Source organism: Durio zibethinus, chromosome 9 (assembly GCF_047325235.1).
Source record: "Durio zibethinus cultivar Kanyao isolate XHJ-2024 chromosome 9, ASM4732523v1, whole genome shotgun sequence".
NCBI classification, from domain to species: Eukaryota; Viridiplantae; Streptophyta; class Magnoliopsida; order Malvales; family Malvaceae; genus Durio; species Durio zibethinus.
In genome coordinates, this window is record NC_143170.1 from 10,988,963 (window position 1) to 11,015,817 (window position 26,855).

At 29.7% G+C, this 26,855-nt stretch overlaps 3 protein-coding genes across 4 annotated transcripts; 1 reads left to right on the forward strand and 2 right to left on the reverse strand.

Moving 5' to 3' along the window:
• Positions 1–1,531: 1,531 nt before the first annotated feature.
• On the reverse strand, positions 1,532–4,675 carry LOC111317009 (WUSCHEL-related homeobox 1-like). The gene is made up of 4 exons (XM_022919297.2): positions 4,390–4,675; positions 3,960–4,271; positions 3,567–3,643; positions 1,532–2,198 (listed from the first exon to the last, which is right to left on the reverse strand). The coding sequence occupies exons 1-4, from the start codon at positions 4,553–4,555 to the stop codon at positions 1,680–1,682; spliced, it is 1,074 nt and encodes a 357-aa protein (XP_022775032.2). The 5' UTR covers positions 4,556–4,675; the 3' UTR covers positions 1,532–1,679.
• An 11,896-nt stretch (positions 4,676–16,571) lies between these two features.
• Positions 16,572–18,827, forward strand: LOC111311248 (tubulin beta chain-like). Its single transcript, XM_022910624.2, has 3 exons — positions 16,572–17,120; positions 17,420–17,689; positions 17,917–18,827. The coding sequence occupies exons 1-3, from the start codon at positions 16,727–16,729 to the stop codon at positions 18,588–18,590; spliced, it is 1,338 nt and encodes a 445-aa protein (XP_022766359.2). The 5' UTR covers positions 16,572–16,726; the 3' UTR covers positions 18,591–18,827.
• A 2,853-nt stretch (positions 18,828–21,680) lies between these two features.
• Positions 21,681–26,632, reverse strand: LOC111317013 (phosphoethanolamine N-methyltransferase 1). Of its 2 annotated transcripts, none has more exons than XM_089765825.1 (12): positions 26,372–26,632; positions 26,074–26,189; positions 25,498–25,635; positions 25,269–25,406; positions 24,145–24,288; positions 23,914–24,024; positions 23,678–23,819; positions 22,899–23,179; positions 22,403–22,564; positions 22,235–22,288; positions 22,069–22,143; positions 21,681–21,992 (listed from the first exon to the last, which is right to left on the reverse strand). In XM_089765825.1, exons 1-12 carry the CDS (start codon positions 26,382–26,384, stop codon positions 21,894–21,896), a joined length of 1,473 nt encoding a protein of 490 aa, XP_089621951.1. In that variant the 5' UTR covers positions 26,385–26,632; the 3' UTR covers positions 21,681–21,893. The 2 variants fall into 2 exon arrangements, with proteins under 2 accessions (XP_089621951.1, XP_022775046.2); XM_022919311.2 differs by having other exon boundaries at positions 26,074–26,198.
• Positions 26,633–26,855: the final 223 nt, after the last annotated feature.

Below are 26,855 nucleotides of genomic sequence, written 5' to 3' on the forward strand. Positions count from 1 at the left end.
TTAAACCATGAGAGTTGAGAAGAAACAAAACATCCAAAATGGAAAGATAAGGGGCTTGGGTTCACTAGTAGTGTGGCTGATGGCTTGGGTTAAAGAAGAATGGAGAGATAGTGTGGCTAAAAATTAGAAGAGGTTAGAAGATAAAGCAAGCATGGGAGATGTTATGGATTTTTGGAGAAAGATGAAGATTCAGAGAGGTTTAATCATGAATTTTGAAGAATGTAGGGATATAGGAAATGTTTGGTGGTTTTGGGTTCAACCTAACCAATCATAGTATTTGTCTTTGTTAACTTAAAATCGCAATATTTTAATATTCTAATGTTATTGTTAATTGTATATTTTTATTAGTTAATAAAGATTAGTTTGTCACGATTATATTATTTTGGTTAATTAGTTATTTAATATGTTGCACTAGAAATTTTGATCTATTGGTCAAGTATATGTATCCATGGTCAAAAAGTTAATTTTAATTATCTTCCCACAATAAATATATGTTATAAAAATATCTAAAATGTTCATCACTATTTTTCTAATTAAATTAATTATAGTCTTAATTAACTTCATATAAGATATATTTTTTCTGTCATATGTATTTATAACATTTATGTCCATGAATTTAATGGGTATAATAATGAAAAGCATTTATAATATGCAATTTAATTCTGAATTATAACTACAAAATATGAAAAAATTTATTTTAATTTATAAGTAAAAAAATTAAAAGTCATAAATTATTTTAAAAATTATAAAGTAATAATTTTATAATTATAATTATTATATTTTATAGTAAATTACGTAAAAATTAAAAAAAATCACGACCACAATGATTGCAATGATTGTAATAATCATAATTATTTTCATTATATCCGCAATCGAGATAAATGTGACACGACCAAAAAGTGACCACAACTGCGATTTAAATCATTGACTATAAATTATCATGAAAGCCTTCCAATTAAATTAAAATAAATAAAGAAACGAAACTTCATGCATGGCTTTTCTTTGATTTATCTTTGTCATTATAGTGGAAAAGTTTTACTAACAGATACCATGTTGTACTCCAAAAATGTAACAAAAGAACAAAAACTCTCTCCAACCCATATTCTTAGTCACTTCAACACCAGTCTTCTAATCTAATTCCCAGTTTCAGGTCCCTTGTATTTCAACATCATCAATGCTTAAAACGTATCTTCATTGGGGAACCCAAACAAGGCCTTATTCTGTCAATTAATTCCTCTTTGTAATGTTGTCTTAAATATGGTTGTTTTGTTTTCTTAATTGACAAAATCCTAAAACATGGTCCAAATGCATTTTAAGGCAACCCTTATTTCATGTCCCTACAGCTTCCCAATGCACTCATTCCACGAAATGTAACATCCTTTTTCTTTTTTAAGAAAAATTTAATAGTAGATAAATTATTCAATTTTTTAAAATAAAATAAAATTTATTATATCTGTAATCTAAAAATAATAATTAAAAGTCATGCATTCAAGTTCATTCTAATAAAAAATCACTAATTGAATCCAAAACTTTTACGTTTAAATGAAAAATCCTTACCAATTGAGCCAACCTTTTGTTAGGTCATGAAATATAAAATCACAACAATAAATACAGTTCCCAACTTCTGACTTAATTAATACATAGATAGATAGCAAATTAGTGAAAAAAGTTTCTTTCTTTTAGTTCTTCAAAGGAAGGAATTCAAAAAACTGGCAAGGAGTGAGGTTGGCGGTCATGGCTGCAGCTGATATCTCATTCTCTTTCGCCTTAGCGATATGGGTACCGTCGCCGCTACGAAGAGGGAAGAGCTGTAGGGTTTGAGATTCCACAGGACCATCGTCTTGGTTTCTGGCAGTGTTGAAAGGGTCAAGTATATTGATGTTTTGACTGCAGGGAGCTATAAAGATGTTGAGATCATAAGGAGCCTTAGTGAGCTGCTGCTTTGGGTCCATTGTTCTTATTGCTGTTGGTATTGGCGCTGGGGTGCGAGTGGTGGCAGTGCTAGCCGCCGCTGCTGCTGTGGTAGAGGAGGTGGGAGGGGGGCAAGAGTAAGACAATAGCATCTTCTGCAACGTGCCATTCCTTTCCATAAAGTAATTCCTTCTATGCTGTAATTCCCCTTCCTCGAATTGGATCCATCCATCTGCTCTACGTTCTGCCACTGCTGCTTTTGCTGCTGTTTGTATTGAAACATATTCCTGAAATATTATAAAATAAAACCCATGGATGTAAATAGATATTATGCATATTAATAAATAAAAAGTTTGGGCACTCCCCTATTATTTTTTTTTTTTTTTTTTTCAATGAGCCTAAGTTACATTCCATTCAAATCAAAGGACAAATGGTCCAAGGCAAGGGCTTGGTGGGATGACAAATTGTACTAATTGGGTCACCAAGTCTTTTCACTGTCAGGGTGCCCAAATTCTTCAGAATATTTTTAAAGAGAGTGCTCAAATCAATACCTAGCCCAAATGCCATGAATGCGTATCGAGCACAGGTCCCAAAAAACCCAGGCTACTTCCATAGCAGCAGCCCCCGACAGAAAGGAGGGAATGCAGCTTTTAAACCCTTTTCATTTCCCAACAAACAAGGCTTTTCTTGCTTTCTTGGATATCTTCCGTGTATAATATAGTAAAACTTTAAATCTAAACCTAAAAAATGAATCTTACATACATGGAATCATTCGAGATTATCATTGTCTAATTAGTAGCATGCTATCATCTTTTTAGGGCTATAGCTTAATTGCTTAAAGGTAATTACGATCGGAAAGGGGAGCTTACAGGTTATTTCCATCGTGTTTCTTTGATTTTGAGAAAAAATTATTTTAGAGTAAAATAATTTTTTAAAAAATATATATGATTTTTTTATTTTGTTGATTTAAAAAATATAAAATTTTTGTATATGATTTAGAATAAAGTAAAATTTTTTAATAAAATTTTTTATTATATTATTTTTAATGACAAATAATATGTGACATTTATAATAAATGATATGTGAATATGTAACACATTGATAACACATTATTTTTGTTGAAATTAAAAAATTTTGAAAAATAATTTTTTTAAAAATTTTAACAGAAATTGTGATTTTTTATCTTTATAATCATCATCTCTATTGAATTTAAAAAAAAAATTATATTTTTAATAAAATCATTTTTTTAATTTTTGAAAAACCACTTCATTATTAAAACTATAAAATGTAAAATATAAAATTATTACGTTTTTAAGGTAAATAATGTCATATGTAATCTAATATATGATATAATGTTACATGTAATCTAATATACGATTAAGTGAGAGTCAATAAGAAAAAATTTTCATTTTTTCTTTGGAATCTAATAAAATCTATGAGAGGTTTTATTTCCCTACTTTTTCTATTTTCGGACACTCTTGAAAATTTTAAAAAATTTCAAAAATCAAGCTTAATGAATCAAACTAAAAAATTTAGAATATAAAAAATAAAATTTCAACAAAAAATCTTACTTTCCCGGATCAAACGTCTCATAGTGTGTGTATGGTTACGAAGAGAGGAAAAGTAGAAAAAAAAAACAATAGATAAATGTAGACCTCTGCTAGTGTACTGCAGTTTGTAGGAAGTGCCCAGTTTTTGGTCTGTTCAACTTCATAATCTGTCCTATTTGCTCCTCCTGTAGAGAAAAAGAAAAGCGAAAGAGAATGCTACTTTACATTTGTCTAACAAACAAATGGAATGGTGAAAACTAAACATCTCTAAGCAGCAAATAGAATAATGCAAAAAAAACAAAAAAAAAAAAACTCATAACCAATATATCTCAAAAGAAAACAAATTGGTGTAGCTAAAGTACATCCATATCAAACAATATTTAATTATCTCTCCATAGTCCTCGCCAATATATTAATTCATATACATATACATACACATATATTTATATATTTTATATGCAATACAAAGATTAAGATTAATGTATGTGTTTTTCACACCTGAATCTTTTCTTTCAAAGATATCGGTGTCTCGACTGTGCTCATCTTGAGTTGATTCCATTTGCCGGCGACGTTTTTGCCGTTCCCTTGCCTTGTGGTTTTGAAACCAATAGAACACATTCTTTCCTTCTATCTTACCATATTTGCGCAGCTGTGCTGTTATTTGCTGAATTTGGTCTGCTGATGGGGTTCGAGTTCCTCTTCTATAAAGTTCTTCAAGAGTTCTTAACTGCTCAGGCGTTGGATTCCACCTTGAGCTGACGACAACAGCCGGTTGGGTATTGAAATCCCTCTTGTTTTGATCTCCTATAGCTGTTTTTAAAATGGAAAATGATATGAAACCCATGCATATAGCCATGAAGAAGACGAAATTCAGAAAACAAACAAACTTTCAATGTCGAATATAAAGGGAAATCAGAAAACGACGTACTTAGGTGATGATTTAGTGCAAAAAATTCGGTGCCATTGATACGGCTTAGACAAGGAGAGTTGTATGCAGAAGTCATTGGCCTTGGAATCAGAGGCCTAAGTTTCCTGCCATTGAAGGAATCAGGCATGTTGAACTCAGCACCGTCGTTGTAACCCATCATCCACATCTTGGTGAGCAGTACTAACTACTAAATTAGGAGAAGATCACTTGCTCTTAGAAACAAAAATACTAATTATCTTTAAGGGTTTAAAGTTTTAATGCAAAAGGGTTGTAATTATAAAAGGATGGCCAAAGCAAAAGGGCTTTAACGCACTCACTTTCAGTCTCATACCTTGCTGCGAAGGGTAATCGGAGTTGATATGATGGAGTTGAGAAAATGGTGCTGAAGTTGTAGAAAAGGGAAATGAAGCATGCAAAGGAATGAGGCAAAAGAGGTTCAAGGAAAAAGAAAAGAAATCCCCACTTTTAAAACATAGGTAGTAGAGATGAGTTGATATATATAGAAGGGATTGATATAGTAAATGATGAAAAGGGTGCGAGAGGTGAGTAGTTTTTGAGTTTTGAGGACTTTAAGAGCAAAAAGAGATGAGTTGGTGATGGTTTAAAATGGAACAAAGTGAGGGAAGACATGAGGTTGACTAATGACTAGGCAGTGCCTGCCTGCCTGCCTGGGAAGGATCGGATCGGAGAGGGAGAGAGAAAGTGTAGGAGAGAGGACAAAAGCAAAAAGTAAAGAGAGGAAATCAGGCAGGAGGGAAGGGAAGCGTGGAATTCTGCGAATGAAAAACGACGTGACGACGATGAGGGTTATTGTAAGCCTCATCACCCTCTAATTTATTGTTCTTCTCTTCTCATGTCTCGTGCTTTTCGCACTTATTCTCAATCCGAACTGCCCCTCTCTTCCTTCTGCCCCCTTACCCTTTTCTTTGTCTATATTTCCTCTCTCCTGCCAATGCACACCCTTCTCTCTCTCTCTCTCTCATGCATACATGACACATCTATACATCCATGCATAACCATACTTCTATACATCTATACATATAAGATTATTTCTGCCTTAAAAATCTCATGAGTCAAATGGCACAATGAGTAAACATTGAAAAATAAAAGGAAATTTAAAAGAAAATTTTTCTTGGACATTTTTTACATCAATAAAATCTGTTGATAATTATATATATATATATATATATATATATTACAAATAAGCACTCCAAAAAAATCTTGGATCCGTTATTGAAAGTCTCTAATTTTTTTAATCTTTCTTCCAATTAATTGGATTCATTTCGCTATTCTTAAAGACAATTCTTTTAAATTATTACTCCCCTCTTTTCATATATCATGTGCAATTTTGATTTAATACAAAACTTAAAAAATTTTAGGTTGAATTTTGACTTTCATTAATTACTCGTAATTTTTTTTTTTTAAATTTGGACTTGAAAAAGGTATCATAAATATATATTTTTGACGTTTTAGATAATACGTTGATTTTAAAACATGTAAACCTACGACAAAATATTTGTAATATGTAGACCTTGTGTATGCAAAGTTGTATTGACCATTGCACATATGCGTGCATTCAGACATAAATAGAAACAACACATAGACACAAAATTGTGCTTGGAAATGTTGTATGTATAGTTTGTTTTGAAGGCTAATATCCAAGGGAATATGATGTATCATAGTTGTCCTTTTACGTGATGGATATGCATGTGGGGTTTGTTACATGCTTGCTTCCATATATTCTCATGTACTATCAGAAATTTACAGTGTCAAAGTTTTGGGATCTTTCCTTCACTTTTTACCAATTACCTCATTCATTAATTCATTTCTTATTGGGTGTCCAATATTTTCTATTTCCTTGAGGATATATGGTATAGCCCATTGGTCATTATGATGAAATGATTCCAATTCTCAAGTTACCAGGAAATTTTTCATTATTGCTTAATTATTAGTTGTTTCTGTAGGACAGTGACTTGAGCTAATTCTTTTTCTAGTTAGCCTAAGCTTTTGCATATGATTGAACAGAAAAAAAATTAACTGTCAAATTATTTCTTTTTTTTTGGGGGGGGGGGGGGTGGGGGTGGGGGTAAAGGAATAGGAAAGACTATTAAGTTTTTTTTTTTTTTTTTTTAATGTTATTTCTGTTTTGGGGGTTGACATAGATTACGGTTTTTTTTTTTTTTTTTCTATCTTGTGTATAGGAAAATTATTCATGGTCAACACATTATAAAGATAGATAAAATTTCTTTCAATTATCAGATTAGAGATCTGGACATACATTTAGTGGTTCAATTAAAACAAATTTAATTAATTGTTTATATATTTTTATCTACTTATTAAATTTTATTAATCTTAATTTTTAGTTATTAATCTTAATTTTATTAATCTTAATTTTATTGATCCCAATGTTTTAGGGTTGCTTAATTTAGGACCTCACTTTTTAATTTTTATAAATTAGTACCCAATGTATTTGAGGTCTAACAATATAGTACTAGAATGGATGAAATCTGGGATATGTAAGACATGCACTGTTAATTTCGCGTGAACCACTAAATGGGTTATTTTTACATTTCATTTTTATCTAATATGGAAATTATGTTTTTGTTTAATTGATAAATTTCTTTAAAACATATAAAATCAATTATCAACAATAAATCTCTTTCACCCAAAATTGATTAACCCCCAACCTTAAATCTATACAAAAGGAACCAACCTTGGAACCAACCCTAAACCAAAATTGATTCACCCTAAAAATTGAAATCCCTAACCTTATCTTTCCCGATCGATTCAACCAAAATGATTCACCATAAACTAAAATCCCTAACCATACCTTTCTTGATTGATTCACCCTTCATTTTTGTTTACATGGAAAGAACCTCAAATCGTGACATTTCAAGGTCATCATTTTGACTCATACAAGTTTTGGTGAGGAGGGTGGTGGTAAATTTTTCACTCTTTGACAACAAAATCAAATAAATCTTTTACTCTTTGCAATATAGGTGCGAAAATTTTGTGCTTATTGTGTGATTGCAAAATGGATGTGAAATTTAGGTGTATGTATTGATTTAGTACTTTAACCCTAATTATTACATAAGAATTAGTATATAAATAACATAAATTATATACTTTTATCTTTAATTAGTATATAAGTAAGCAAGCAAATAGTGATCAAAGCTTTCTCATTTTTGACAAGGATGAGTTTTGAATTAGGGATGATAAGATTTCTTTATCAAGGAAAATTTGTTGGATTTGGTCAGAATCTTTAATATGTAAATGAGACTATTGATGACCTTACATTTGACCTTGATAAATTTAGTTTTATGAGTTATTAAAAACATGTGAAGAAGCTAGTTTTATCAATATTAGAAGGATGTTTTATTTAAAGCTTGATAGACCACTTGGAGATAGGTTCAGGTTAGTTTGGGATGATGAGAGCATTCTTGATATAATAGGGATTAAGATAAACAATGGGTTGGTCGATATTATATTGATCATGGCATAGATGAGCCCCATATGATTTAATCCCTAATGTTTTAAGTTTACCACCACCTACTCAGAGTGAAGAGGTAGAAAATGAAAAAGTTGTGAATGATGTAGTGATTACTAAAGAAATATATAGTTTTAGGGATGCTTCTGATGATAGGGCAGATCAAATTGAGAATACTTCTAATAATAGGGTTGATGCTCAAAAAGGGAGTGATGGAGTGAACATTCCAATAAATATTCAAGAGAAGGATGAAGGCGTAAAATTTCTATAAATGTTCAAGAAGAGAGTAAGAGATTTAAGGTTGAACAAAGTGAGCTAGAAAGAATAATTATCTTGAACAAGGATATCATAGTGAATACTATGAGTCAAATAACTATATGGTAATCTTGTAAATGATGAGGAAGAAATGGTTGATGATGCAATTAGGAGGAAAACTAAATTTTCAGTGTACAATCCATTTGTAGTTAGCCCTTATATTTAATTAGGTATGTTATTTGAAAATTCTAAATAATTTAAACTATGTTGTATTATTATTATCTCTTAAGACAAATAGGGTAACTTTTTGGGTTAAAAATAATAACACTCAAGTCAAAGCTAAATGTGTTGCAAAAAATTACGTATGGGTTATTTATGCAACATATGATAAGAAGTTACATTCATTTCAAGTGAAAACTTATAAAGATAAGCATTATTGTAACAAGGTGTTTGAAAATCCAAGGCTAACCCAATCTTTATTAGTTGAATTGTACTTTGAAAAGTTCAAGAAAGATCATTTTATTAAAAATGCAAAGGTGTGGACAACAATCAAATATGATTATAATGTTAAGATCAATATTAGCATAATTAGAAGGGCAAAAAAAAAAAAAAAAGTTGTTGATAAGGTTGTTAACAATTGTAATGAAAAGTTTAGTCATTTGTGAGAGTGTGCAAATGCAATCAAATATGTCAATCTTGGCAGTATAGTGAAAACGTAAATGCATAGATAGATTCCAACTTCTTTAATTGTATTTGAAAGATATTATATTTGTTTTAGTTCACTTAAAAAAGGTCTAAAGAATGGTTATAAACTTTTTTTAGGACTAGATGCCTATTAGCTAAAAAGCTTGACTAAAGGTGAATTATTCTGTGCTATGGATAAAGATGAAAATAATAAAAAATTTCCATCTGCTTGGGCATTATGGGAAGTGTAGAGCGCAACCTCTTGGTGATGGTTTCTTGATCTCTTGAAGTTAAATATTAATATAAAAAATGGAATAGGATGACCAATTGTGATAGACTAACAAAAGGTAAATCAATTTACATTTTTCTTAATAGTTGTTTCATTTGTTACATTTATATTAAATAGTCAATTAAATGTTAATGAATTTTTATATTGCTTGTACAATGTAGGGTTTAGTCAATGCAATTGATGAGTAACTACTAGATGTTGAGTATAGATATAGTGCTCAACATGTTTATATGAATTGGTATAAGAAAAGACCTTATAAAGGTGAAAAAATGAAGCAATGGTTTTAGAAGATTGCTAAATCTTTCACAATTAGCATTTTTGAAGATAACTTTAAGAAATTATCTAACAAGAACACTAAGGCAGGTAAGGACATAGTTAAAGTTCCACCTAAAAAATGGTATAAAGCTTTTTTTATGACCAATAACATAGTGAATTGGTAGAAAACAACCTCTATGAGGCATTCAATGGGACTTTATTGAAAGCAAAAAATAAACAAAAAATCTCATTATTTGAAGATATTAAGAGAAATCTAATGTTCTAGATAGTTAGAAAGAGACAAAATGTAGTAAGTGGAAATGTATCATTGGTCATAATATTTTGAAAGTAATTGAAAAAATTTTCATTTTTTCTTCTTAATGTTTTGTTAGATTTAATGGAAATGTTGGGCATTAAATTGACTTGGGTGATGATAGGTTCATTGTGCATTTGGATAAAAAATCATGTAATTGTAGAAGTTTTTATCTTTATGGTATCCCAAATGCTCATGCCATCTGTGCAATCATAAATATCAAAGGAAATGTAAAGCACTATTTATATAATTGGTTCCATAAGGACATTTATTTGTTGGCTTATGGTAATGCATTGTAGTCTATACATAGTAAAAAGTATTTGCCTAAATCATAAATAAAAGAACCAGTCTTGATACCTTTGTTTAGAAATATGCCAAAAAGGCCTAAAATATGTAGAAGAAAAGGTCCTAATGAGCCTACGAAATCTATCAAGAATTAATAAAATTTGTCAATAAAGGGTATGCTTATGAAATGTCATTTATGTCATAAAAAAAATACAACAAGAAAGTTTGTCCTTTCAAAGGTAATAAGGTAATTTTATATCACCTTAATCTTAACAACAAAATAAATTTCTTTGTCTTTATATTAGTCACTAACCATCTATATTTACATTATCTCAATGACAACAAGCATTTAAAAGAGAAATGTCTAGAGAAATTAACTTTAACCAAGCTTCTGCTTCATTTTTTGTATCTGCTTTTACTTTTGTAAATTTTCAATAAAAGCTTTTATTTTGGCTTGTGTACCATTTCAAGTTTAGCTTTTTTTTCTACATCTATATCAGCTTCACTCCAAGGTAACGAATTTTCTTTAGCCTTTATTTTTACGTCTGGTAGCAGATCTGCTTTAGCTTTTGTTTTAGTCTCTATTCTAGCCTCTGTTTAAGCCCTTGTGTCAACCTTTGTTTTAGTTTTTGTTCAAGCCTCTACCTCTCCACATGTTGCTACTAGGTCTATTGTTTGATGTAAGAAAGAATGCAAATGCACAACTACAACTTTCAAATGCACCAACATCTAGTGATAGATCTTTTGCAGATGCTAATAGAAGGTTGTATAGCATGGATGATGGGATAAGAAGTCCATTATCAAAGGCAAATGTTAGGAAGAGGGCAATTTTAGCAAGAAAAAGAATAGTTATTAATTCGATTTCTATTCAAAAAAGTCAAAATACAAGTTCTAAAAAAAAGGCAAAAAAAATGATGTAATCTTTTAATGGTGATGTTTTAAGTTTTGGGTTTAACATTAAATGTCTTTGTCTTGGTTATTGTATAAAAGGCAACTCCAAACTCTTTTTTGTGGATGATTATTCTATATGGTATTGTTTGTCTATACTATTTTAAAGTAATAAATAAAACCCTTATACAAAATAAGTATCTCAACTTTTAAATGAGTTTTTTTTTTATATATAATTTATATATGTGTGTGTGTATGTGTGTATATGTTTAATGTTCAGGTTTAAATTACATGAATGTATTTTTTCAACAATTTTTTGGATAACAATTCATACATAAACTCATTTTCCATCCAAATCTCATAATTTCATCCATAACTTTATATTAAATTAAGGCATTAAATAACAATCAATACAGCATGTTAAGGTAATACATTAAATATGCATTGTCTCCTATCATTTTTTTAGTAATTCCAAAAAAAGATAAATATAAATACAATGATAATGACATAAAACAATATCAATTTTCAAATAAATGCATCTCCATCTTATTTAGCTGACACTACACTGTTTTAGCAATTTGAGTTTTACTCTTTAGTTGGAAATGTTTTTCAATCACGTCTGCTTGAACATGTTTCATAATATTTTCCTTTAAATATGACACCCTATTCTTCAAATTGTTTACTTCACGATAGAGCAATTTTTTTTTCTTTTTAATTCCATAATAATCTCTTTTACTCTATCACAAAATTTTAAGTTATACCATGCATGAAATCCAAAGACAGCGACCTACGTAAACAAATTTATAAATATACTATATCAATCAATATTCAACATTTTAAAACAAAATTATATTCTTTTTAACAAAAAAATTACTTGGTATTATGGACATCTGTAAAATCTTCTACGAGGAATATTGGTAGTCCATGAAGTCCTCATAGGTGCCTTTATATTGTGGAGACAAAATATGGGTGCTCTTTCATAACACCATTCCATTCAATAGCTTAATGTAATTAGCTTATATGATTGAAAATCAACAAATCCATCACTGTTTGTATTGTAAAATCCATACAATCAAAAAAAAATTAGAAAATACGTAGACATAGAAGCAAATTAAAAAATACATTAAAAAACCAATTAAGTCGCTCATTGTTTTGAAGAAACCCATTCTTTTTAAAGTAAATCCAAAATTAGTTTGAAAGAAACCCAAAGCTTGAAAAAACCCTCTATTTCAAAACTTTAAACCCAAAATTTAAAGGAAACCATGAGCTTTAAACAAGAAAATTAATATGGAGAAGGTTTTTTGGGGTAAATGAGTTTTCACTTTTCATCAAAGAAAATTTATGGGTTTTTATTTAACTTTTAATTTAATTTATCATATGGTTTTGAATTACTTTTCCTTTTAATGTAAGCATCTTACGTGGAATATTGTTTGTATTATTTGATAAGTAAAATAGCCAATTGGCACAACTAACAACCCATGTCTCATAAATCCCATATTTCATCCATTGGAGTACTACATTGTTAGATCTTGAATACATTGGGTACTAATTTATTAAAATTAAAAGGTTAAGTCCTAAATTGAATAACTCCTAAAACTTGGGGACTAAATTTAGCATTCAACCATTAGTTTATGTTAGAACATAATAATGGAAAACTGAAAAGATTAAAGGTTATAATGTATGTGCATCAATGTCAATTTTTAAGATTTTATTCAATCCGCACCGATTATTTAGTTGGCATCCAAAAGGATTTCAAACAATAATTTCATGGATACAATAAAATCTAGTCATTGATTATATTTTTCATTGACGAAACCAATTCATTAACCATTAATCTATTTATGAAAAGATCTCATTAGTATTTATTTGTTGTTATTTACTTTTTTTATAAAGTTTCTTTTTTTTTTTTCTATAAATTGGAAAGCAAATGTTAAAAGTTGTTAGATAGCATAAGCAAAAGATCAAAAGAAAAATTATGATCAATTAAAATTGGAGAAATAACTAAAATATGGTAAGATCAACTATAACATAATTTTGTCTAAATAGAAGTAATATGATTATCAATGGTGGATTCAAGATTTTTTCAAGGATGTCCACTTATAATATATTTAAAAAATTATCAACAAATTTATCAAATTTATAAATAAAAATAGTGTTCGAAGAAAAATTTTAAAGGTGTCCCAATGAAAATTTTCCTTCAAAGTTTCTTGTTTTCCAATCTTTTAGTGTGTTAATGTACACCCTACTACATCATCCGATCCATCTTTAAAGATCATATATTTTATTATTTAGAAAAATTACATTTTTATTTATTTTTATTTTTACTTTCTAAAGAAAAATAATAAGTAACAAAAACAACAATCAAACCAAGATTTTTATTATTTGTAGAGTGAATTTTTATTTATCACTCCTTATTGCATTATTTTATACCATCAAACTCTATAAGTCTATTCTCTTTAAAAAAAAAAAAAAAAAACTTTGAACCACTATCACCTTAGGCCACTTTCAGAGGTAACAATTTGGTAAATTTTGATCTATTGGTCTTCAAATTTAGATTATCTTAGGTTTAGGTTCCATATGTACAAATGTTTTATACCATTCCAATTTTGTACTACTTTAGGTGTGAGCTGTATTGGAGGTTTAGATTATTTATGATTCAGGTCAATTTAAATTGAATCCATTTCAAATTGGTCCTTTTGGGTTTGATCAATCTCGGATTCATTATAATTTGACTCTTTTCGGATTAAAATTTCAAAGGTTTTATGTGTTTTGGATTGAATAGATCTAGTATTCAAGCCATTTAGGGTTCAAAAACTTTGAAACCAAATCATTTTAGGTTCAAACTATATTAAGGTTCGAATCTTTTTCAGTTCAAATTATTTCAAGTTCAAAATTTCCAAGTTTGGGTTGCATATTTGACTTTTTCTTTTTTCAATCAATCTGGATATGATCAAGTTTGATTTTGAATTGATCTAAACTGTTTTTCAAGTTCAATTAATTTTTGTGATCTCTAATAATTATGTTTAATTTTTTTCTAATGTCATATTTAAATCTTTAATTTTATTTGGTCAATCTGGATTAGATCATATTCAATCTCAAATATATCCATATGATTGTTTGAATTCAATATGATTTTTCCACCTCTAATCATCAAGAAAAAGATCGTTTCCAATCTCCACTACTTACAAAGTACTCAAAGTTTCTACTATTTTATGTAGGTGAGTAATACATTTTCATCTAAATTTATTATTCAAATTTTAATAATTTAAAATTGAGCATATGTTAAATAATTTTTTTTTGAAATTATTTAAACAAATATTAACTCTAAATTTAAGTAAAAGCATATTAACCACCCTTGATTAAAATGGGATGTTTAGTTCGAGGGAAAGTAAGATTCTTGGTTGAAATCTTACTTTAAGTAATTTGATTCATTAGTCTGGTTTGCAGAATATAATTTTTGAGATTTTTTAAGATTTTTATCAGAATCAAAAAGGGAAAAAGTACGAGGAACCAAAAACTCTCCTTCCCTGAATTGTTTTAGATTCTACAGGATAAGCAAAAATTTTGCCTCATTTGCCCTCTTTTAATTGTATTTTTAGACTACATAGACATCAATATTTACCTTAGAAATGTAGTTATTTTATATGTTTTTTTTTAATTTTCAAAATTTAATAAAGACAAAGTTTTTAAAATAAAAACATAATTTTTTGTTAAAAATATGAGAAAAAATTATTTTTCGGAATTCAACAAAGATGACACTTTTAAAATAAAAATGCGATATTTGTTGAAAATATGAAAAATATTATTTTTAAAAAAAACAATAAAGATAACATTTTTAAGATTAAAACATGATCTTTACTAGATATGAAAAAAATTTTGCTAGGTCATTAGACAACGTTTGCCATAAGAGCCGTAGTCATTAAATTTTATACTACATTTTTTTTATTAAAAAAAGTCATCTTTCCCCTTGTTTATTTTGAAATAGTTTTTGCTTCCATTAAGGTCTTTCTCCGTTCATTAAAAGCTTACATGGTTCCAATATGATGTCTTCACCAAAATATAATTCACCCATCTCTTTTAAGTACTTCAATTATCCAAATACAAAATCTTTATCATCCAAAAAGGAATCTTGAATTTGTCCATTCCCGAACCGAGTAAAACATCTTAAAGAACACTACAAAGAATAGAAAAATAACTATTGTACAAATCCATCGGAGATAATCTAGCTCTTTATGAGAAAAAAAAATCTCTATCTCGTTGAACTCAAAATGGGTTTCTTTCGTTTTTACTACCGTATGTTTTCAATTAAATCACACTTTCTAAGGAACCCATTTACGTTCTCATCCAAAAAGAAAAAAAAAAAAAAAAACTCAATTTAAAAGAAAAATACAGCCATCAAATAAAGCAGAGACAAGATTGGAAGTGTGTGTTCTATTGTTTATTTATTACAAAAAAAGAAGTGGAAACTTGTGAGTTTTGTGAGTAAAGGGATATGACTATGATGGCATTTAAGTGGATTTGAATGGTCATTGCATTGTCAAAGTGAATAGAGTAATTGACAATTGATAAGGTATCTGGTTTTGGGTTTTTTTTTTCCAGATTTTCTGTAAGGAGCAAAGCAAGAGAGCAGCAGACTCAAAGAAAAATAAAGGGTAGTTAAGTTGAGAAGAAATTGATGAAAGAGTGAAGAGAAAAGTTAAAGACTACGGCTAATGGTTAGAGACGAATGTATGTATGGTTTTTTCAAGTATCTATAGTTTCAACGTAGACAATGTTTTGAGATGAGAAACGTTATCTTTGTTGTTTATTTTCAACAAAGACAATATTTTTAAAACTAAAAATATAATCTTTGTAAAAATTATATTATGAAAAATATTATCTCTTAGAATTACAAGTTTCAACAAAATTAATATTTTTAAGACTAAAACCATAGTTTTTGTTGAAAATATATTAGGTTTCATGCAATTGAACAAAATAAATATACAAATATTTTGAAAATATTTATTTGCACAAGTATTATTTGATATATATAAATAATTTTAGTAATTTCTAATTTTTATTAATTTCAAATAAATATTAGATAAATTATTTACACCCTAAATAAATAATTTAACATATTAAATAAATAATAAGTAATTGAAATATAGTTATATGTCATGCATTATTTTCATATTTTTATGACAATTATGTATTATTCACATGTAATTATGGATAATATAAGAAAAGATTTCATTATGTAATTTTACATTCCTCTAATTAAATACAAAAATCTGATATATCTTAATTAAGATCAACAAATCTCAAAAATTACTCATTTTCTTTCAATATCATTTTTTTTTTCAAAATAATTTTCTCTATTAAAATTTAAAAATTCATGAACCAAATATACTAAAATGTAAAAACTTATAGGATCTTTTCCCCAATTACAACCCGAAAGAAAATTTAGAAGATAAGTTTAGTTTGAGACTTGATGCGTCACTATGTGTTTCTACCTTCTTGACCCTTTCTCCACGTGAAAGTGCAAATTAATTAACTAATAACAAATGAAAAGAGTCCTTACTGCTAAATAGCCGGCTATGCTAAATTAAACAAAGTCCAAATGGCAACTTTTCCCAATGCTCAAACCAAGCCATCTCACTAATAGACATACTTTCTCTTTCACCGGTCGGACACCCCTTAGCCGTTGGATCATCATTCCCAAACCCAATCTTAACCCTTCATTTACAATTGAAATCTCCTTAATCACATACTCTGAAAGTTGAAATGTCATGGTATAAATAGCTAGCACAGCCCTTTTCTCTTCCAAGCCCTTAAAAGGAGAGTTCTAGTTACATTTTTATTACCATTTTGCTACTGGGAAGTATCCATCATACTAGTCAAAATGCGTGAAATTCTACACATTCAAGGAGGGCAATGTGGGAATCAAATTGGATCAAAGTTTTGGGAAGTTGTTTGTGGTGAACATGGGATTGATCCAACTGGTGGGTACACTGGAAATTCAGAGTTGCAGCTAGAAAGAATCAATGTATACTACAATGAGGCCAGTGGTAGCCGGTATGTCCCACGGGCCGTTCTCATGGATCTCGAACCTGGCACCATGGACAGTATCCGGACTGGCCCGTTTGGGCAGATTTTCCGGCCTGATAACTTCGTTTTCGGCCAGTCTGGGGCTGGAAACAATTGGGCTAAGGGGCATTACACTGAGGGAGCTGAGCTTATTGATTCAGTTCTTGATGTTGTTAGGAAGGAGGCCGAGAATTGTGACTGCCTACAAGGTATTTTGTTAGGTTCTCAAAGTCATTTTAAAAGAACCAACAACTGCATCAAAAAACACTGAACTTTTAATTTCAGTAATAAGAGTTTAAATATTATAGTCTCAAATATAAAATAAAATAAAAAAGTCATTCTAAAAGAAACTAGCATTTAAATAACTCTCATTAATTAAAAAACAAGAATGGATGATATTATTATAGTAATAGTTATATTTTTTTAATATTGTGCGATTTCATATTATCCTTTAGCCATTTGCTTATTTCGGGGACACAAACACGACACTTTTCCATTTTTGATGCAGGGTTTCAAGTATGTCATTCACTTGGAGGAGGAACAGGGTCTGGAATGGGGACTCTGCTTATTTCAAAGATAAGAGAAGAATATCCAGATCGCATGATGCTTACATTTTCTGTCTTCCCATCTCCAAAGGTGTCAGACACAGTGGTAGAACCTTACAATGCTACTCTTTCTGTCCATCAGCTGGTGGAAAATGCTGATGAGTGTATGGTTCTCGACAATGAAGCACTCTATGATATCTGCCTTAGGACTCTAAGGCTCAGTACCCCAAGTTGTAAGTTGAATTATTGCAAATTATTACATCTTAAGATTGCGGATGCTTGCACCAATCGGTGAGCCAAATACTCAGCTGCAATCTTAAAGCATTTAAATTATGTTTCTCTAAAGTTTGGTCGGTCATATTCAAGATAGCATCCCAAACAAATTTATGTACAACTACAACGCTTGCCAGGTACTCCATCTGATAGATATTTTATTTCCTTTTTCCTCATCTTGTTTCAGTCGGAGACTTGAACCATCTGATCTCTGCAACAATGAGTGGTGTAACCTGCTGCTTGAGATTCCCCGGTCAGCTTAACTCTGACCTTAGAAAGCTAGCAGTGAACTTGATCCCCTTCCCAAGACTTCACTTTTTCATGGTGGGGTTTGCTCCATTAACATCTAGAGGATCGCAGCAATACCGTGCACTCACGGTTCCTGAGCTGACACAACAAATGTGGGATGCCAAGAACATGATGTGTGCAGCTGATCCACGCCATGGTCGTTACCTTACAGCATCAGCCTTGTATAGAGGCAAAATGAGCACAAAAGAAGTTGATGAGCAAATTTTGAATGTGCAAAACAAAAATTCTTCCTACTTTGTTGAGTGGATTCCAAACAATGTGAAATCCAGTGTATGTGACATCCCTCCGGAAGGGCTCTCTATGGCTTCAACTTTCATTGGGAATTCAACTTCAATACAGGAGATGTTCCGGAGAGTTAGCGAGCAGTTCACGGCCATGTTTAGGAGGAAGGCCTTCTTGCATTGGTATACTGGAGAAGGAATGGATGAGATGGAGTTTACCGAAGCAGAAAGTAACATGAATGACCTTGTTGCCGAGTATCAGCAGTACCAGGATGCAACAGCTGATGAAGATGTCGAGTATGAAGAGGATGATGGCGGCGGTGAGAATTGAAGGTGCTCAACAAACTTGCTGCTACGTATGTTTCGTGCGGCAATTAATCAGCATTGAAAAATGTCAAATCTTATAATTAATGATTTTGAGTACTTCCCTAAAGGCTTCCTAGTAACGTGCACTTTGTTAACCATTACTGGTATTAACTTTTGACACTTCACTGAAGGGGAAGGGCCTTTTATCCAATTGTTGCTTTTGTTGTGGGTGGTCTGATGGTGGTATGAAAAATGTGTACCATGCTCACGCTCAGATCAAAAAAGCATTACTTTAGACTTTGGCCATATTTTGGTAACCTGCTGCATTACATTCATCTATCAATCATTTCCTGTAACTGAAAGAAAATCTCTTTTAAAGTCCGCAAAACTTCTGAAACTCCTATTTACTTTTTAGATAAACGACATTTCAATTAACCAAAAATAAAATAAAATGAATCTATGAAACACAGGATATTTGTCATTTGTATTTGATAGTAAAATAATGTGAACAATATTTTCTCTAAGACTAATCGATAATTGAGACACGTGAATCAAAGTGAAGCAAAGTGGAAAAAAAAGTACTCTCAGAAAAGAAAAGTTAAATATAAAAATAGTTTTTGTATTATATATTTTTTTTGTTAGTTTTGATATTTAAAAATAAAATAAAATTTGTAATTAAATACTTAAATTTTTATTCTATCATATATTTTGATACTTTAAATAAGTTTATTAATCAAACTGCGGACATGACATCATTACCCCAAAAAATCTTATCATGTGTTAAAAATTTTAGTGATCTTGTCTCCCACTTCTTGGTTTAGTGGCAAACAAGCTTTAAGGAAAGTATTAGAGTTTTGATTCGAGCCAAGCCACCCTCTTTCCCTTTTTATGTAATAGGAATTGTCTTCCTTCGAGCAAAAAAAAAAAAAAAACTTTAGTAATCTTCACATTATCCTTGCCATGTTACCATAGAAGAAAACTTCAAAAAAAAAAAAAATCAGAAAATTTCTTTAAAAAATTAAAAATTTAGAAAAAAAAAGTTTGAAGAATTTTTAAAAATCCAAAAAATTCAAAATAATTTCTTGAAAAATTTTAAAAAATTTAAAAAATCTTACAAATCTCTAAAAATAAAAAAAAATCAAAAAAATTTCAAAAAAATCTGACTTTTTAAAAAAATTACAAAAAATTAAAAAAGAAAGAAAATAAGAAAAATTAAAAAAAATCAAAATACTAAAATATTAAAAAAAAAGTAAACATTTTGAAAATTTCTTAAAAATATGAAATATTTTAAAATTTTCGAAAAAAAGTAAAAAATATTAAAAAAACCAAAAAAGAAATTTTGAAAATATAAAAACTAAAAATATTTTAAAATTTAAAAAATTTTAAAAAACAATCTAAAATATTTTTAAAAAATCCTAAAAATTAAACAAACGGAAAAAGTTTTGTAAAATTCTCAAAAATTAAAAAAAAAAAAGAGATTTTAAAAATTTTGAAAACTGAAAAACTTTTGAAAATTATCAATATATAAAAATGAAAAGTAAAGAGTGGCCCTGTATAATTTTTTAGTTTTTAGATTTTCCTATGTTTTATTTTTTATTTTTTTTTATTTTTCATTTTTTCATGTTTTACTATTTTTTTGGAATTTTTTAAAATTTTTTAAATTTTGGTAAATTTTAAGATTTTTTATATTCTTACGATTTTTAATTTATTAGATTTTTGTTATAGTTTTTAAAAATATGTTTTTTTTTTATTTTTCAGTTCTTTCGCCATTTTAAAAATTTTTGATAAAAAATTTTAGAATTTTTTAAGCTTTTATGAATTTTATTTAATTTTTTCGATTTTTGAAAATTTTTAGGATTTGTTTTCAAGTTTTTAAAAATTTTAGAGTAAATTTGTTTTTTTTCTCAGATTTTTTTTCTTTTTTTTTTACTTTGTATGAATTTTTAAAATTTTTCTCTTTTTTTGAGATTTTGTGATTTTTTTGAAATTTTTTTGATTTTTTATACTTTAATTTTTTTAATTTCTTTTAGTTTTTTAGAATTTGTTTTATTTTTACTTTTCATTTTTTTCCTTTTTCAAATTTAAGAAATTTTAAAAAATTCTCATATTTTTTAAACATTTTTTTGGGAATTTTGTTTTCAAATTTTAAGATTTTTGGAAATTTTTAGGATTTTTTAATTTTTCTGAAAATTTTAACTTCTTTAAAAAAATTAATTTTTTATTTTTCACAAAGTTTTTTTTATTGTTTTAAATTTTTTGTCCGTTTTTAATTTTTAAAAATTTTTCATATTTTTTCTAAATTTTTAGATTTTTTGGAATTTTAAATTTTTTTTTGACTTAATAATTATGATATTGCAATGATAAGATGTTTTTGACATAAGTTATGATTTTATTGAATATTTATGCCACATTAGTAATCGATTAACAAAAATTAATCTGAAATATCAAAATATATGATGGAATAAAAATTTTAAATATTATAAATTTTATTTATTTAAATATCAAACTTGACAAAAAAACAATTTATATTATATTCATTATTTTGGTATTTAACCTAAAAGATAAGATTCCATCAATAGCAAAAGTCATTATCTGGAAAATTCAAATTTCCCGTGTCGATATTATCTAAAAAAAAATTGTCTCATGTGTAATGGATTTAATTCATTGATCATCATTGATAAAATGCTGATGGTTTATGTCTGTTGATGTGATGATGTTGCAAAAATATCACGGTACTTGTTTGTTTCCCACTTTTCTATTCGTGGCTAAAAAATTTTCATTTACAAAATCTAAATTATAATTTCTTTCTTGTTCAATAATTATAGGAAAAAAGATTTCTACAATTTAATCTCTGGTTCACGTGGCTAAAGCCGATTCAGCAATAAAATTGAAAAGAAAGGGAGCAATCCAGGTCTAGCAGCCATGGTTTGCCCATTTATGAGAAAATGGAAACTGATACAGTTCAATGAAGCATTGGACTTGAGGCAAATTACACAAAGCAAAGCACTGGATTGGAACTTCTTTAGTCGGATCATTTTCCAAATAAGAATCATGATCTATGGAGTTCCTTTCTTTTTTTACACTACAATCACAAAATACCATAGAGGCTATCATGAAACTTATGAAAGAGTAGTTGTTGAAGGTACTAACAAATTAAGATAGATCATAATATCAGAATATCAGCCGTCCAATGCAAACATCTCACGATTGCATCTTGAAATAGCTAGTTTCAACTTACATACTATTAACTGCGTTCTCTTATTAGTATTATTATTATTATAGAAAGGAAACTTTCAACACAAAGTAACATATAGATGAGACGCAGGAATTAGTTTTTCTTGGCGAGGAAAAGGCCCCATCTCTGCTCCCCATATGAGCTCCTTATCAGCTTTGCCTTCCATCCACCAACTATATCATCATAGTCTTCCTGAATATTGGAAAATAATTAGTGAAAAAAAAAAAAAAACCCTTTGTAATTTTAAATGATGGAAACACAAACTCACTTGAGAAAAGTCAGACACAAATGCATCTCTGTCCTTCTCAACTTGGTTTAATTCACGCTGCAGAACTTGTATGAACTTAAGCACAACCAAACCACTCCTTTAGTTCGTAATTTCACAACTACACAAAAAAAGATTAAAAAATGAAAATGGGTAGGTTTATCTGAACCTGATCAGTTCGATCCTCTGCAACAACCTCGTCAAAACCAGCATCACTTAGCATCTGCAAACAACAAAACAAGGCAAAAAGGTAACTCATCATATGTCAGAAATTGTTAATAAAATGAGAAGCAGTATATGAAAAGAAAACAACAAATGATCATGAATTAGACCATACCTGGCCATATGCTTTTACATCATGGAGATCATACCCTCTCTGCTTGATATACTCAGCAAATTCTGATGATGGAGTTCCAGCTTTTTTGCAGTAATCGCTTATAAGAACTTTGCCCCCCGGCTTCAACCATTTGTAGAAAGCTCTAAATAGATTTGGTTTGTCCTGAAAGTCAAATTTAGATACAGAACGTCAGAGAGTGACAAACTGGATCTAGAAAACCCAAAATGATTGACACTTTTTTATGCAGGTGATCAGGATATGAAATAGAATGAATGAACCAAATGAAATGAAAAAGCAATAATCATGAGGATTACTACATCAAATTTGTTTAATTGTACATTAGATAGCAGCTTTCCCTCTAGAAATCCTCATTTTGAAGCTTATGTTAAACCTCTAAATCGTTTCAAAGGGAAAACTTTCAAGAATTATAAAGAAGCTGATCAAAATCCTCAACAAACAAAAGCCTCACTGTAGATGAGGTGTCCAGTCCCCTTACTTGAATATGTAGAATGGTGTCACGACTGTAGATAACATCAAATGTGTTGTCGGGATATGTCTTCTTAGTGCAATCAGCAACTTCAAATTCCACTGAGCAATTGAGTCCAATAGCTCGTTCAAGAGCAAAAGAAATCATATTTATGGAGAGATCGATGCCCACAACATGGACATCAAATTTCTCTGCCATATAAAAGTCACCTCCACCAATGCCACAGCCAACATCTAGAACCTTTTGGCCAGGCTTAAGATCCAACTTCCCCACAAATTCTTTCGTTGTTTCTGCTCAAAAACAAGTTTCATTTTAGGGGGGATGACATAGTGAAAGACTGACTAGACTAAGTTGGAACCAAAACAAAGTGTTAAACTCCAGGAACAATAGGGAGTTATGGAAGGACCTTGAGATATAGAAAAGCCATTATTTACCTAACATGGAAAAATATTGAAGCGATGCTATAGTATAATAACATTATCTGATACATATAAACTTTCAAGCTGCATTGATTATAGCCAGAGATGCTGCTTTGAGGTTCAAACATTACAGTGGAAAGGATGAAAATTCTACTTTAAAACCATTTCTGCTACTAGATAAACAAATCCCACGCAATGCTTCTTGTATGTAGTATTAAATTTTAAAACAGTTAAGATAAAATAGTTTTCATGTTTAATATGCATGTTGAAGCAATTGTTGAATCTTTCTTTCCCTATTTTCTCTACTTATGTGCAGTGAATTTTTTTTTTTAAATAAACAAATACAAAACTTTGGTCAAAGAGGGATACCAATTCCTCCTGTGCTCACAAATCCTTGTCCAAAGACACGCTCATAACGGAGTATGCCACTACATTTGTACTGAACAGTATCCAAAAAGCGTTGGAATATCCTATCATTATCTGAACTGACTTTTTGCCATATCCAGCAAATCTGAATTATACAAACAAGATAGTTCATTTTGTCAGTTAATCAATTCAAGACTGACAAAAAAAATATAATAATAAAAGAGATCATGTTTTATTGCCTGATTCTGATTCTTTTTGTTCCTAACATAAGCTCCGATGCACTTGCAGCCAACTAGAGAAAGTTCAAATGAATTTCCTGAATCATCAGTTGCATGGCATTCTTTAAAGATCTGCGATAACATACATGAAGAACCTCTGTTTAGAAAAGTAAAAAAAAGATAAGCTTACTCTTTTTCATAAATACTTCAATCCTCAGAGAACATCGAATAAAAGATATATTGGAGGAAAACCTTGGTGTAAAATTTGGGCTCACGATAGTGAGTTGGGTTATGCTTTCTCTTGCAGTCACCAGATTGATGAAAACAAGATTCCCTGAAGAAAATATGTCCACCAACCTTCAACCATTTCACCATCCTTTCTGCCAAATTCTCAACCTGCATTAAATGATGTTTTAGACAGAAAGATATTCAAGGAAGCTGGTTAATTTGTGAATCCAAAGCCAGAAATGTACATGCCAAACTAAGAGGGGGAAAAATTAAAATCAACAGCTAACATGTCTCTGTGAACTTTTTTTTTTTCTTTTTTACTGGAGAATATGCTATTAACTCTATTCAAGAGAGTATCTATACATGTTGAGCATGCATTATATCAAATCCAAATAAACATCCAGTTTAATAAAAAGGCAAAAAAATTAGCACAAGGTTTTTGCCTCAAAGAATCTCACATAGACATATTTGTGTGAGTGGTTGTGTATGTTTGTGTGATGTCTTACATAATATGAAGGATTAAGCCCCAACAGTGCGAGAGGCCATAAAAAGGAACTTTCCTATTGAAAATCATCTCAAACAACTAAAACAAAGAATTAAAAGATCCACTTTAGGTCTGGTGGTTGTTATCCATCTATCAGAGAGTTAAGTCCCAAGGTTCATGTTAAAAGAAATATTCTGTAATATTTTATAATCATGTAAGTCAAAGATAATATTAGGGGTTACGATATTGTAATTAGAATAATATCTAGGACTATGATACTATTACGATATCATATGAGATTCTTTCCCTGAGTATTTAGGATCCTTTATATATAAATAGGGTTCTATGTACTTTTCATATAAGTCAGGATATTAAAAATGTAACTCTTTGGGTCATTCTCTTGTGGATGTAGGTCACCATGGTCGAAACACATATTTCTTTGTGTACTAGTCTTCTTGCATTTTCTCTTACTTATTTTCATTCACAAACACTATTATTTAAAACTTAAAATGGCATTAGAGCTAATCACTAAAATACTAAACACTATTATCACTAAACAATATTATTAATTAGAATCTCCCTCAGCCTCCCCCCTTCCTCTGGACTTCCTTGTACGTACCAAAAAGACAAAAACCAAAGAATCAAGTTTTGCAACTAAATTTACTTCTCTATCTGAAAGATACATCAGCAGCCAATTTGAAAATATCAAGTCCAGTGATCCTTCTGAAATTTTCAAATCTGGGGAAGTCACATCAGCACAGAGGAATTTGGCATTTTTATAATGTCCATTGATGCTTTCATTCTGCAATTAAGGAAATCGAAAGAGAAAATCTAGTCAAGCCCCTTATGAAATAGCAAACTAAACTATTTCTGTCATGTTGAGCTTCAATCACCTTTTTTATAACACTGTCAATGAAGTCTAAAGCTATAACATGACCAGCCTTTTGAGCTAATTCACCAGTAAATCGACCAATGCCAGCTCCTAGCTCCAAAATGGATTTCCCTTCATATGGTGGGAGTAGGGATAGCACCTGCATATATCAACAATGAACAACTAGGAATCTAAAATAATAAATGAAGGACATTTAACTCTATCATATCATAATAACAACTGAAATTTTCAGAATTGAGCAATCTTAACTTTTTTTGTTAAGTACAATTAAAAAAATTGTGGAAAATTTGACACTGAGAACAAGTACAAACAAGAAGCTTCAATTTCTTCACTGATTTTGAAAAGGCAGAAAAAAAGAAAAAAAAAATCCGATACCAAATCATTTCTTTTTTTTTTTTTAATTTCCTAATTCTAACAATTTGTTTGGACTTTTAATGGTACATTTAGGCATGAAAACTCCTTCTAAGTAAACAGTAAGAACAGGGTAAGGTAACACTAAAAATAACATAATAAACATAATATATATAACACAGTAAAAAAATAAATAAACAGTAAATAAAACAAAAAGCAAGATTACTTCGGGACGTTCTTCTTTGTCAAGATCAGAGGCTTTGGAGTCAAGCATCATGGCCTCCGCTGTCAAATCAACTGAGTGCTCCATCCAGTAGTTCTTTTGAATATCTCGCTCATCCCCTACAACTCCTATCATTTTCATAAAATCAATTTCGTTTTTTTTTTATAACTTAAACGTCAATCAAAGTTCCACGTTCTCGCAAATGTTTATTAAATTGGTCTATACATCATTTTTCAAATTTTTGGTTTGGTTGAAGTTTATGAATATTGCAACAAATTTCAGATGGAGCAAGGGATCTCACCGTTAGTCGCCATTGTTAATGCGCAATATCTCTAGCTAGCTTTTCGGAGGGGAGATTTGAAATTTGCTTTTTTTTTTTTTTTTTCAAATGATGAAGGGAGAAAAAAGAAAGGAAAAAGAGCTAAAATCCCTCAATGGCAACACGGGATCTTGAAAATGACCTAGATCTGCCGTTGTTAATCCTCCCTTTCTGCTGCATCACACACAAAATTGCAGCATAACAGAAATACAATACTTTCCAAATTTCTATTCCTTCTGTTGTGGGATTTAAAGCTTGGTTCACCTGCCTTTTATAGAGCCATAGAGGGGTAATGGGCTTCTTTTTATATTTTTTAATTATTAGTTTTTCATATTCATCTTAAATTATATGTCTCGTCGTAAGAAGTATAATCAAGTCGAGTCGAATCGAATAATGAGAAGTTCAAGCTCGAGCTCGACTCACAATTCGAAGCTCGATATTCGATTTAAATTCGATCAAATTTTAT

Excerpts from the sequence above, each read along its gene's own strand:
- LOC111317013 (XM_022919311.2), bottom strand. Across the intron at positions 25,407-25,497 it reads TTGACAGTGTTATAAAAAAG|AATGAAAGCATCAATGGACA; the intron begins GTGATTGAAGCT and ends CCTTAATTGCAG. Across the intron at positions 22,144-22,234 it reads CAGAGGATCGAACTGATCAG|TTCATACAAGTTCTGCAGCG; the intron begins GTTCAGATAAAC and ends GTTGTGCTTAAG.
- LOC111317009 (XM_022919297.2), bottom strand. The coding sequence starts at position 4,555 with ATGTGGATGATGGGTTACAACGACGGTGCTGAGTTCAACATGCCTGAT. Across the intron at positions 4,272-4,389 it reads TGCACTAAATCATCACCTAA|CTATAGGAGATCAAAACAAG; the intron begins GTACGTCGTTTT and ends TTTTAAAAACAG. Across the intron at positions 3,644-3,959 it reads CTTTGAAAGAAAAGATTCAG|GAGCAAATAGGACAGATTAT; the intron begins GTGTGAAAAACA and ends TCTCTACAGGAG.
- LOC111311248 (XM_022910624.2), top strand. The coding sequence starts at position 16,727 with ATGCGTGAAATTCTACACATTCAAGGAGGGCAATGTGGGAATCAAATT. Across the intron at positions 17,121-17,419 it reads GAATTGTGACTGCCTACAAG|GGTTTCAAGTATGTCATTCA; the intron begins GTATTTTGTTAG and ends TTTTTGATGCAG. Across the intron at positions 17,690-17,916 it reads AAGGCTCAGTACCCCAAGTT|TCGGAGACTTGAACCATCTG; the intron begins GTAAGTTGAATT and ends ATCTTGTTTCAG.